Raw genomic sequence first — 13,143 nt, forward strand, 5'->3', positions numbered from 1 at the left:
CAGTTGAATAAGACATTAAGCATGATAGGAAAGCATCCATCAGGAAAGTGTGATTATTGTCAGGAAATAGAGACTGTGGAGCATGTATTGCTACTGTGTGGGCAGTATCAGAGGGAAATAGAGAGGATGAGATTAAGTATGTGGGAGAAGGGGATACAGGAAATTAGTTTAAATAGTATATTGAGTAGAACGTCATTAGATATAGTATCACATATTTTTTTGTATTTTTTAAGAGAAACTGGGTTGGCAGATAGGATTTAGTTTATCCCCGTCTCTGGCCCACACTCCAGTACAGTAGGTGGCGGTAATGCACCATAACGTTGGATGCCAACCGCCGATAAACCCCACTGAAGAAGAAGAAGAAGAAGAAGACCTGGTCTGTTGGTCTGCTTCGTAAGCGTTCCCGGAAGTCTGGCAATGTTGCGCCTCTGGGTTTAGAAACTCTTATTATACCCTCACTGTCAGTGGTCTTCAGCCAGCGGCGCTATCAGATGTTGCTAGCTCTACATTTGATACTGTTATTGTCATCATCGTTTATAATGTTACTGTTGTATTTAAATGTATGATTTTGTGATGCATATATAGTAAGTCATCAACATCACTGAAAATGAAGTTTTACGCCTATCGTCCGCTGGCCATATTTAGCTAGCTAGTTACCAACATACAGTAGTAGCTAATTAAGTTAGCTAGCTAACGTTAGCGACTCGTTTTGAAAATAATACCTAGTAACGTTAGTTAGCGATATTGCATGATGAACACAACACTGCTAGTTAGCTACTTGTGTTATTTGATGTAGCTAGTATGTGTGGCATTTTGAACCAATAGGCTAGACTTGTGTAACGTTAGCTTGCTAGCTCATGTATTGTGGTTACAACCAAAATATCTGCTGCACACTTTTACAACCACAGCAACACATTCATAATGACATTGTAGCTAGTTATGTAATTATCAAACTAAACCGCTCATCAGTGTGATGAATGTTGTGTGGCTATGTCTTTGTTTGTGTTTGCTGTGTGTTCCTAACATATGTGGTCTCCTATCTCCCTGTGTGATAGGAATGCCCAACGCCAGCACCAGGCCTAAGCGGGGCAGACGGAACCGTCGGGCGCCCAGGGAGGACCCTGCCAGGAATGAGCTGGTGTCTAGGTCACTGGAGAGTGCCCAGCAGTGTCTATTCAACCAAGACTATGGGACCGCCTTCGTCCACTACCTTCTCGTCCTCAACCTGGCTCCTGTGCTGAAGGACTTTGCCAGTGTGGGTAGCAAAGGAAAGCCTGTAGGCCAGGGCTCTCCGACCCGGTTCCTGGAGTGCTACCCTCCTGTAGGTTTCACGCCAACTCCAGTTGTAACTAACCTGATTCGATTTATCAACCAGCTAATTATTAGAATCAGGTGCGCTAGATTAGGGTTGGAGTGAACCTACAGGACGGTAGCTCTCCAGGAACAGGGTTGGAGAGCCCTGCTGTAGGCTATACACCATTCAGCCTGTCTGACAATTGACATTCCCTTTGAACTTTCAGATTTGTTTTATTCAATATTTTTTTGTCACATACACCAGATGGGTGCAGTGAAATTTGTTATTTTACAGGGTCAGCCATAGTAGTATGGTGCCCCTGGAGCAAATTAGGGTTAAGTGCCTTGCTCAAGGGCACATCAACAGATTTTCTAACCTTGTTGGCTCGGGTATTCAAACCAACGACTTTTCGGTTACTGGCCCAACGCTCTAACCGCTAGGCAACCTTTCATTTTGAAGTTGACGTGTGTATTCTCTTTACACATTACAATATAAATGTTTACCACTGAAGGAAAAAGACAAGTGATGTCATTCTTAGATGAAAGCTAGTCTAATACATCACCAACAAAGTTTTTATAATGTGTGTGTTTTATGTGTGTGTGTTTTCAGGAGTCATTTAGGTTCACTCTGTTCAAATGGGCAGATGAGCTCGACTCTCTGGGGCGCATCCAGGACCTGTTTGACTGCTATGAACAGGCTCTGGAGCTCTTCCCTACTGATGAGGTCATCATCAACAGCATGGGTGAACACCTGTTCAGGTAGCCCTCACTCAACAGTCTGACCGGTGTCTTGCATGTATTGTCTGTAGGCTTGGGAAATGGGAAGACTTTACTAGTCAGTTATTGTGGGGTAACATTGTACCTTAGAATATGCTTGACACAGGATCAAGAATAGAGTTATCTTTTCTTTAATGTCTGCCAATAAATTGTTTGTTTGCATGCAGTGGTGTAAAGTGATTAAACTAGCCAGATAGCGCTGTGTCCTAGTAAATGTGTCACAATATTCTTAGATTGCTTCCATTCCGATCTTCCATGCACGCTCCAGAATGGGATTCCGTGACGAGGCCGCTGGTCATTTCCACAAGGCCCTGAAGCTAAAGCCGGACTACCCTGAGGCCAAGGAGAACTTCTACCGCGTCGCCAACTGGCTGGTGGAGCGCTGGCACTTCTTGATGCTCAACGACCGCAAGAGGAACCACAAGTACCAGCAGGCCATCCAGAAGGCTGTGGAGGGAGGCTGCAACACTGTGTTAGATATAGGCACAGGGACCGGTATCCTCGGGTGAGATTTATTTCTGCCTATTACTGTGAAAGGGATAGTTCATCCAAATGCCAAAATTACATGTTGCTTTCCTTACCCTGCAAGCGGTCTTTGGACATTTGTGCCACAAATGCTAAAACGGTAGCATTTGGAAACAGTGCCCGCCACTGGTAGGAAAACAATGTCATTTTGTAATTTAGGTGAACTATCCTTTTAAGTGCATCATTTGTTTAATTACAAAACGAATAATTAGTTTAAAGTTATACAATCTTAATGGTTAGTATCTAGCCAAGAGAAATCTACACAGCTCTGGGATTGACTACGATTGTGTTAAAACACTGTCATGGCTGTGGTCTGTCCATTTCTATTCATTTGTTACTGCTTGTAATCCTTGTTCCTCTCTGGTCTCTCTATGGACAGAATGTGTGCTAAGAAGGCCGGGGCGGCTGAGGTGTACGCCTGTGAGCTGTCCAAGACCATGTACGAGCTGGCCTGCGAGGTGGTCACCGCTAACGGAATGAACGGACGCATCAAGATCCTCCATATGAAGTCGCTGGAGATGGAAGTGCCTAAAGACATCCCTAAGAGGTGACCAGGACACCCAAGTCATGCCCATTTTCCGAAAACGTCTGAAACCCTACTTCTATAAAGAGTATCATAAATACCCCCCCCCCCCCCAAATAATGCACTATTCTTTTTCTACTAGCACTGACTATGCTGATAACTACTTTGTTGAGGGAAAATATACTTGCTAAGATTGATGTTGTCTCACCTACCTTACTTTAAGACGAATGCACTAATGTAAGTCGCTCTGGATAAGAGCATCTGCTAAATGACTCAAATGTAAGCTGTGTCCCGGAAACCGTCCCTATTTGTCCTCTAATGTTTGTGTGATGTTTTTTTTCTGTGGTAGGGTATCGCTGGTTGTCACGGAGACTGTGGATGCTGGCCTATTTGGTGAGGGCATTATAGAGAGCCTTATACACGCCTGGAATCATCTGCTTTTGCCTCCACTGGTAATTAACTAGCATAGGCAGCCATGTTCAGGATTTATTTTATGTTCATATAGAGTTTCTCACTGTAATGAATACAAGCCACCCTTTAGTGCAAGTCTGAAACCGTTACCATGATTAGGAAGTAACATGTATTGATTATTTATTTCCCAACACTTTCGCATAACATTTTCAGTTTCATCACAACAGTGGATTTAGATTCCAGTTATGTTCATGTTTTTCATTCATTTAACAGGATTGGCTGTCTCAATTCAACACAAGTGATCGCAAAGGAATCTTCAAAAGAGGCTTTACCTATATTTTTGTATCACAATGATAAAACATGATTATGAAGCATCAATCCTTTTATGTTAAATGTCCTTTATCCAGCCAAATCTAATGTTCTCCTGTTTATTGGCAAAATAATTGGCAAAATAATTTAAGGTTACAGTAGGAGACTACAGTACCAACCAACCACCTTCCTCAATATTATAATGCAGCCAATATAAGTCAACAGTGCCATCTATGGTCTCAATGCGATACTACATTTGAGGTAAAAAAAAAAAATGAAAGGATAGATGAAAATCCTTTATATAAAGATTCCCTACAGACAAGTGCATTTAGCAAACATATACTATAAATTGCAACAACAAATAAAATCATATTATAGCTAAGTTAATGGCATGAGGCCTGATCTATGAACACGTGAAGGCTCACTTTCTCCTCCTTCCACTGCAGAGTACCCAGGACCCATCCACGCCTCCATCCCAAACAGGCCGGGTCATCCCTGCCGGAGCCACTGTGTTTGGGATGGCTGTCCAGTGCCTGGAGATCCGCCGCCATCACAGGTGACCTGTCCCTCTGTTGTTAATCAAGGCTAACTTAAGTCAGTCAGACATTGTTTTTCAATGACGGATTTAGTTGTATAATTTATTTTGCGCGTTTCACACTCAATGCCTCAGCATGTAGAACAGTAGCCCAAATATCAACAAGTTCAGCTTTCGTGTCCTTATCTGTTGGAATATTTCATTGTCGACATGGAACAACAGCTGAAGGCCATATGTCCCTGGAGGTAGTATGTGTGTGTGTGTGTGGGTAAACAGACACCGGTGTTAATATTCATGTCATACCATCTATTTATAACTATGTGCCTGCAGGCTGTGTGTGTCTGAGGTGGGGGGCCTGGCCATGGCTGCAGCCGGAGAGCTCCACAGCCCAGTAAGCTGCAGCTCAGAGGATGACTCCACGGAGCCCTACACCACAGAGAGACTGAGCAGGCTGCCTGGAGGCTACACCCCCCTCACTGAACCCTTCAATGCCCTGGACATAGACTTCAACAACGTACAGGTCAGCGGCAGTATAGCTTCTTCATAAATACATAGATAACATTTAAACCAGAAATCTCTATGGGGAATCTACTGAACTGTTAGTTATCATCAACAGCTACGATGTACAGCCTCACAGTGGCATTGCTGTGTGTAGATTCTGTATAATGATAACAAAACAATATCTTGTATGTCAAGAGCCTAGCTAGCGTGAGATTTGGCTATGGGTTCCAAGTATACAAGAGCAGTGATTCTAATTATGCTATGCTAACTGTGCCCCAGGAGCTGGAGGGTCTGTGCTCCAGGGAGGTGAGCCGGGTGCGTCTACCCGTAACTGGGGAGGGTCTGCTAGACGCTCTGGCTGTGTGGTTCCAGCTCCACCTGGATCAGGAGAGCAGCCTGTCCACCGGACCTATGGAGGACACTTGCTGGGAGCAGGCCATCTACCCTGTTCAAACACCACACAGTAAGGTCATTTATATCAGACATGTATGTACACTGCGTGTACAAAACATTAGCAACACCTTCCTAATATTGAGTTGCGCCCCCTTTTGCCCTCAGAACAGCCTCAGTTCGTCGGGGTATGGACTCTACAAGGTGTCGAAAGCGTTCCACAGGGATGCTGGCCCATGTTGACTCTTGAAACTGTTGAGTGTGAAAAACCCAGCAGCGTTGCAGTTCTTGACACACTCAAACCGGTGTGCCTGGCACCTACTGCCATACCCCTTTCAAAGGCACTTGAATCTTTTGTCTTGCCCATTCACCCTCTGAATGGCACACATACACAATGCCTGTCTCAATTGTCTCAAGGCTTAAAAATCCTTCTTTAACCTGTCTCCACCCATTCATCTACACAGATTTGAAGTGGATTTAACAAGTGACATCAATAAGGGATCATAGCTTTCACCTGGTCAATCTGTCATGGAAAGAGCAGGTGTTTGTAATGTTTTGTTCACTCAGTGTATATACTATGCAGTGAGGTAGAATATTTAGACAACTGCACACGACTCCTCTGTAGGAGTAAGATCTAGTGTTGCTGTATCTATAGAGCAGTATGTTTAAACATCTCTATGTAGAGCCCTTTAATCATACAGTAGAGATGCACATAATGCACTGCCTAAACTGATCAAGTTCTACACAGATTCTCCTGAGATCCACTCAGCACAGCTATACAGTAATACTTACATATTTGTTACCATATAAATTACACATATTACATACTGTACATAATATATGAAAATGGTGGTGTTGCATATTCCACTGTAATATTTGTCCCCTTCTGATGTTTGCAATGCAATTCCACATTCTGTCAAACGGGGGCAGTAGGCTACATATTGAAGAAACCCATTCCTTTGAAGACATTAGGCAATGACTGAAGTCAACGTACAGTCTACATATCTAGCCTCAAGGCTGTTATTAGTTGGCTTTGGTTTGCCTAGCTTGATTCCATGACCATTCAAATGGATTGAATGTATTATACGCAAATAGGCTTGACCTTTGTCAACAAACAATTCTGTACTCCTTTATCCTGTCAGGTTGTTGTGCTCCTTCCAGACGTAGAACAACTAAGTGAAGTTGTAGTGTTGACATTGAGATGTATCATCATTCAGCTACAGAGCTCAGTGTCTCTGTGCAGCAGTGTGGCTAATTGACAGGGGCAGCGTCTAGGGACCAGCCAGACGCCATCCCCATCACCTTTTCCCGGTGATCATCGACATCCATTTCCCGGCCGCCGTGGCGAGACAGACGGGTGCACCGGGGATCGCCTGTGACACTCTTTAGTGTTCATGAATCTCTTATAGGATATAAATATGTATTTTCCCCAAACGCCCCCTGACAACGACAAACCACACGCTGACGTGATGACACAAACAGATGTTATTCCTACAGCGCTCTCTCTCTCTCTCTGTGCCTCCCTCCCTCCTGAATCTCATTTCCCTCGTTCCCCTGCTCCTACCCCTCTCTTCCTCTCTCTCCCTCTTTCTTTTTGTGCAGTGGCAAAGCGTCTTGTTCCATGCCAGTTCTGTTTACTTGTTGTTGTGGTTCATGAATAAACAGTTATGTGCGCAACAAGGTCTTATAAAAAGAAAGAAATCAACTTGTTAAGATATGCCAAGAATTTGTACGTAATTTACGTTTTCTTTTGCAATTCTACATGCTTTATTTGTTAGACTAAAAGAGGGTCACACCCATCAAAACAAATGTACATACACTGAGTGTACAAAACATTAGAAATACCTGCTTTTTCCATGACGTAGACTGACCTGGTGAATCCAGGTGAAAGCTATGATCCCTTATTGATGTCACTTGTTAAATCCACTTCAATCAGTGTAGATGAAGGGGAGGAGACAGGTTAAAGAATACTTTTTAAAGCCTTGAGACAATTGTGTATGTGTGCCGTTCAGAGAGTGAATGGGCAAGACAAAATATTCAAGTGCTATTCTAGACACAAAAATGTATGCACGCATGACTGTAAGTCGCTTTGGATAAAAGCGTCTGCTAAATGGCATATTCATTAATTAATATTAGACTGTTAATGTATACAATTTGAGGTATATACACGATGGTGCAACTCATTGGATGGTTGTTAATTCAATGTCAATGGGTTTGTATCTGTCCTTATTCAAATGAACCATAAAATGAAATGTCTGGTCAGATTTCCCCCTGAGGCCTGGTGACGAGCTCATCGTGGAGATCTCCTGCCGGGACGCCTACCTGAGACTCTGCAGCGTTGCCGTAGCGCGAGACGGACGAGAGTTCCGTCTAGACGACTGTCTGGATCCAGACCAACCTAGAAACAACCCAGGCCAAAGTGGCAATCCCAAGCCAAGCCTGAACGCCGAGGCAGAACTGTGCAGCGCCCTAGCCTGCCTCGGGACAGAGCAGAGCAGTGGACCTAGAGACTACACCATGCTGGAGTGTGCTGAAATGGCCCTCCTCAACAACCAGCCCTACCACGATAGTTTCCGCAAGGCACTGGCTAAACTCATCACCAACCTGAAGGACGCACGTTCGGTCCAGGGTCCCAGCCAGGGTGAAGGGTTAGAGGTCATGCCTCTCACTGACCCTCCCAGTGGCCCTATGGACCCTGGTCCCGACCCCTTCTACGTGCTGGACGTGTCTGAGGGCTTCTCTGTCCTCTCCCTCATGGCAGCCAGTCAGGGCCAGGTGAAGGCATATAGTTCGGTAGAGAAGACCCAGCACCAGGCGGTGCTCAGGAGGCTGGCCAAGGCCAACGGTGTCCCAGAGGAGGCTCTCGAGTTCTGGCTGAACCAGGTGGAGGATGAGCAGGCGGTGCTCCAGAGACCCTCCAGGGAGAAGCTGTGGAGCGCCATCATATTAGACTGTGTGGAGACCTGTGGCTTAGTCAGGCAGAAGCTGATGGAGAAAGCCACCCTGGCCAGGTAGGACGATGTAGCAAGCGCTGCTGGGAAAGGTAGTTTTGGTAGTAACAGGGTAGTATGTATGACGTGCTGGGGGAATTTGATAGTGTTTTTGGAATGAGGTGAGATTGTTGATATTAATCTTTAGTGTTATCATATTGGGGGAAAATAGACTATTTGGGTTTTGAAAAATATGTCCCTTTTTGTATGTTTCTATTGTCAGCAATTGTTTGATTGTTTGTTTGGGTGGGATCCATCCATGGCAGGTGTCTGTTGGAGGACGGTGGTCAGATCTTCCCAGAGAGGATTGTGTTGTACGGGATGCTGGTGGAGTCTGACAGCCTGCTGCTGGAGAGTGCTGTCCAGGGCCAGGAGCCTACACTGGGCTTCAACATCGCCCCGTTCATCAACCAGTTCACTGTGAGTTGACAACTGCCCAGATTCACTGCATGCGTACTGTATCTCCCCACCTGTCTTGAATATGTCGTCACTAGGGCCTGAGGTTTTAATGATATAGTTAAGCAATAAGGCCCAAGGGGGTGTGGTATATGGCCAAGGGGTGTTCTTAGGCACGACGCAACGCAGAGTGCCTGGATACAGCCCTTAGCTGTGGTATATTGGTCATATACCACAAACACCTGAGGTGCCAAATTGCTATTATAAACTGGTTACCAACGTAATTAGAGCAGTAAAAATAAATGCTTTGTCATACCCGTGGTATACGGTCTGATATACCATGGCTGTCAGCCAATCAGCATTCAGGGCTCGAACCACCCAGTTTATAGTTATATGCTCTTTCCATGACATAGGTGAACAGGTGAATCCAGGTGAAAGCTATGATCCCGTATTGATGTCACTTGTTAAATCCTCTTAAATCAGTGTAGATGAAGTGGAGGAGACAGGTTCAAGAAGGATTTTTTTAAAGCCTTGAGACAATTGAGACGTGGATTGTGTATGTGTGCCATTCAGAGGGTGAATAGGCAAGACAAAAGATCCCTGAACGCTTTCGACACCTTGTAGAGTCCATGCCCCGACGAATTTAGTCTGTTCTGAGGGCAAAAGTGGTGCAACTCAATATTAGGGAGGTGTTCTTAATGTTTTATACACTCAGTGTGTGTGTGTATATATATATATATATGTGTGTGTGTGTGTGTGTGTTTGTGATGATGAGGGGTATGAGGGGCGTTGTGTGTGTGTATGTATATAGATAGAGATGTATGCCCCAGGAAGATTATTATTACTACTATTCACTACATTGTTGGAAAGAGCTCTTAAGGTAAGAATGTCACTGTACTGTTTCACACCCGTTGTATCCTGTGCATGTGGCGGATAAACGTTGAAACATGAAGATAAAGGAAACGCGTGAGTAAGCCAGGGATACAAAGTATATTGGAAGCAGATGCTTCCACACAGATGTGGTTCCTGAGTTAATTAAGCAATTAACCTCCCATTATGCTTAGGGTCATGTATAAAAATGCCCGGTTGCCCATTATTTTGTCTACCATGGTTAGAAGAAATCTCAGTGACTTTGAAAGAGGGGTCTCAAAGGGTACGTTTACACAGGCAGCCCAATTTTGATATTTTTTTCACTGTGGTCTTTTGACCAATCACATCAGATCTTTTACAGAACTGATCTGATTGTCAAAAGACCAATTAGTGAAAGAAAATATCAGAATTTGGCTGCCTGTCTAAACACAGCCAAAGGAGCATAGGGGGTTTACAGAGTGTGTGTGTGTGTGTGTGTGTCTCAGTCACCAGATCTCAACCCAATTGAACATTTATGGGAGATTCTGAAGCGGCACCTGAGACAGCGTTTCAACAAAACACCAAATTATGGAATTTCTCCATACACTTGTAGAACCCTATGCCAAGGCGCATTGAAGCTGTTCTGGGGGCTCGTGGAGTCCCAATGGCCTATTAAGATTGACTGATAACTCAAACTGTTCTTCCACTGCTCTGTCGTTCGCTACATACTTTAGTCTGAGACTGCCATCATTGAAGTTGTTTGTGATGATGAGGGGTATGAGGGGCGTTGTACAAAACAATGTCATTAGCGATTCGTCATCTCTAACCAATCAGAGTATCAAAGCCAATGACGAATTTTCAAACTGCCGCTTTACCCACGTGTGTTCTGGCCAATCAGAACGGTTAGAATGTGTTTGCGTTCTAGAAATCGTCGGGGTAAATCCAGACTCATTGCGGAGAAGAAACTAGCGTCCGCAGGCGTGGCGTAGTGTTTGGCCGGCGCAAGGAGTTTGGGTAGCCAGGCAACTATTAAGACACTTTATGTTGGTGTTTTATCCAAAGCGATTTAGTCATGCGTGCATTTTTTTAAATGTATGGGTGGTCCTGGGAATCGTAATCACTATCCTGCCGTTGCAAGCGCCATGCTCTACCAACTGAGCTACAGAGGACCGAGTCAGCTCACATTGTCAGGAAAACCTCCTGGCTCTAGCCACACTTCCCAGCTCTATATGGACATGCACTATACTCTGATAACTAACTAAGTCGTATAGTACATTTACTTTATGGTTAGGGGAAAAAGTATGGTCAACTCAAAGTTCATTCTACGTGACACAACTCCCAAACCTTTCTCACTCAACATGTCTCCTCTCTAGCCCCTCATATCTGGTATTCCCTCTCATGTCACTGATGCAATAGTCATAGTATTGACAGCTGGCTCAATGTTGTTTGTGTCTTGCGTCATTCTTCTGATTCAAAGGACAGGCTCCTGAGACACACCAACATGTTGCCTGAGGGTTGTAACATCTTGACTCAAGATGGCTGCTGACATATAATGCCAAACCCCCCCCCCCCCCCCAAAAAAAAAATATTCTGGCGAAAGCGAAACTTTTTTTTCTTATAGTTTATTTCGCAGTACTGTTAGTGGCTCTTGGTCTGCCGTATTGCAGTTGAGCTCAAGTGAACCAATTTGAAAGGGCACAATACATTTAAACTGACCTTTTACTGTGCTTTTCTTTATCATTATGTAAGGGATTATTGTTGGTTTTAAAAACCCATTTTGCTTGCAATGCAACCTCCTACGTTGAGACGTCTCATGTTTTCTTTAATCTAGCATTCCGTCCGTATTACGGGGAGCTGAGAAATCCTTTTAAGTTGTCCTTCTTTTCCGGTGTCTTGTTGGCGCTCTAATTTTCGGTGTTGGCTCCCACGGGACGGCAGTTTGTTTAAACAGATGTTGTCTTTGAAGAGCTCAGACAAGGGCACGCCATTTTCTAGCACGACTGTCACACGGGGAAAAGCATTCACACGGCTTCGCGTAAGGACATTCCTACCTGGACCCATCAGTAAGCATGACATCAAACGGAGAGCTGTGGTGACACTGGGAGCTGTGACAGGGAGGAGGACGCATTCTTTTGTTCTCTGTGACAGTGACACTCCCACTCTGTCGCTTGACAAGAACACTCCTCCTGCTTTCTAGAGTATTTCTAAGAGTTGGAGATTGTGTTAAATACACCTGACAACTAATGGAGACAACTAATGGAGATTAGTTGACCAGCTGAATCCGGTGTGCTAGTTCTTGAATATATCAAATAAGTTAAACTAGCTGGAGAGGTTTGGGAAACACTGAAATAGACTATATGGACTGTCTTGTCATTCTGTTAAAGGGGTTAAATGAGTCTCCGATGTAGGGTTGTATAGATGTCTTGAATTGACATCTATACTAATATGTTACAACGATATGATCTCTCTCCTTCCTAGGTTCCAGTACATGTGTTTCTGGACTTGTCCACTCTGCAGTGTAGACATCTCAGTGGCTCTGTAGAACTCTTTATCCTGGACCTCATGAATACCAACGCCAACTATACCAACAGAGACGTCAAGGTAAAGACACAACCCTCCAGCTTCATTTAGTTATAGATACATTATCAGATATTGTCTGAAACATTCATATTAAAAAAAACACTGTAAATGGCACCATTGACTGATTACACATTATACTGAAGATAACACTGAGTTGCCAGATCCCTTGGTAGTATCTGTACTTCCACTGATTTGTGGCCCTGACCATAGAAATACAATGACTATTTTATTGATTACAATAGAGTCCATTTCTATGGCCCTGACTCTCTCTCTGTGTTTCTCCCAGGTCCAGGCCAGTGCCTCAGGCAGGGTGACTGCTGTCCCCTTCTGGTACCAGATCCACCTGAACGAGGAGATCAGCGTGAGCACCTTCAACCAGGACTCCCACTGGAAGCAGGCTGCCGTGGTGCTGCACCAGCCCCTGGAGGTGAGGGAGGGAGACTGGGTACGACTGGCCGTCACCCTGCAGAAGAGCTCCATCTCCATATCAGCCTGTATAGAGGATGAGGCTGGGGAGACGGGGACTGTGGATTCTGTTAGAGAGTCCGCTCAGTGACTGTGAGAAGTAGATGTCTGGTGGTATGGACAGTACAAGTCATCTTCATAAGTGTTTTAAAGGAGGGAGTTGGGATGCTTTTGATTCTACAAGAGCATCAATTCCACTCAGTCTTACTGGGAGGATGTGAATGTATCACTATGGATTCTATACTATGAGTGTGAACTGCATACTTGTCGAGGAGGGGAAGGGATTGGTGGACTACGGATTCTCCGGAAGCGTCAGCTCTAAAACGAACCTACAAGGTCTACAATAGCTACCATCTCAATATACCTCAGGACTTTCACAAATACATGTAGATGTTTATGATATGCTTATCATGAGACGTTTTGGTCTTCAGTGTGTTCATAATCTTGTTTTGGAATGACGTCTCTTGATTATGGTTGCAGTCCTTATAAAAATATATATTCTATCAGCACTTGCATTTATTTCAAAAGAAAAATACTCATTAGCGATCAAAGAAAATCATAATGAACATACAAGGGTCTTGGTGTCATCTCAACAGCAT

General features: G+C 44.3%; 1 protein-coding gene across 1 annotated transcript; it reads left to right on the top strand.

The window, feature by feature from the left end:
• Positions 1-432: 432 nt before the first annotated feature.
• prmt9 (protein arginine methyltransferase 9) lies at positions 433-13,050 on the top strand. The gene is made up of 13 exons (XM_084188506.1): positions 433-584; positions 1,056-1,255; positions 1,904-2,052; positions 2,339-2,575; positions 2,975-3,142; positions 3,468-3,570; positions 4,285-4,394; positions 4,704-4,893; positions 5,154-5,337; positions 7,528-8,275; positions 8,521-8,674; positions 11,978-12,100; positions 12,366-13,050. The coding sequence occupies exons 2-13, from the start codon at positions 1,058-1,060 to the stop codon at positions 12,633-12,635; spliced, it is 2,634 nt and encodes an 877-aa protein (XP_084044632.1). The 5' UTR covers positions 433-584; positions 1,056-1,057; the 3' UTR covers positions 12,636-13,050.
• The last annotated feature ends 93 nt before the right edge of the window (positions 13,051-13,143 follow it).

The sequence above is a fragment of the Coregonus lavaretus genome, assembly GCF_964263955.1.
Source record: "Coregonus lavaretus genome assembly, contig: SUPER_35_unloc_1, whole genome shotgun sequence".
Lineage (NCBI taxonomy): Eukaryota > Metazoa > Chordata > Actinopteri > Salmoniformes > Salmonidae > Coregonus > Coregonus lavaretus.

Coding starts and splice junctions, on each gene's coding strand:
- prmt9 (XM_084188506.1), top strand. CDS start 1,058: ATGCCCAACGCCAGCACCAGGCCTAAGCGGGGCAGACGGAACCGTCGG. Junction 3,571..4,284: donor ATCTGCTTTTGCCTCCACTG/GTAATTAACTAG, acceptor CTTCCACTGCAG/AGTACCCAGGACCCATCCAC. Junction 4,395..4,703: donor GAGATCCGCCGCCATCACAG/GTGACCTGTCCC, acceptor ATGTGCCTGCAG/GCTGTGTGTGTCTGAGGTGG.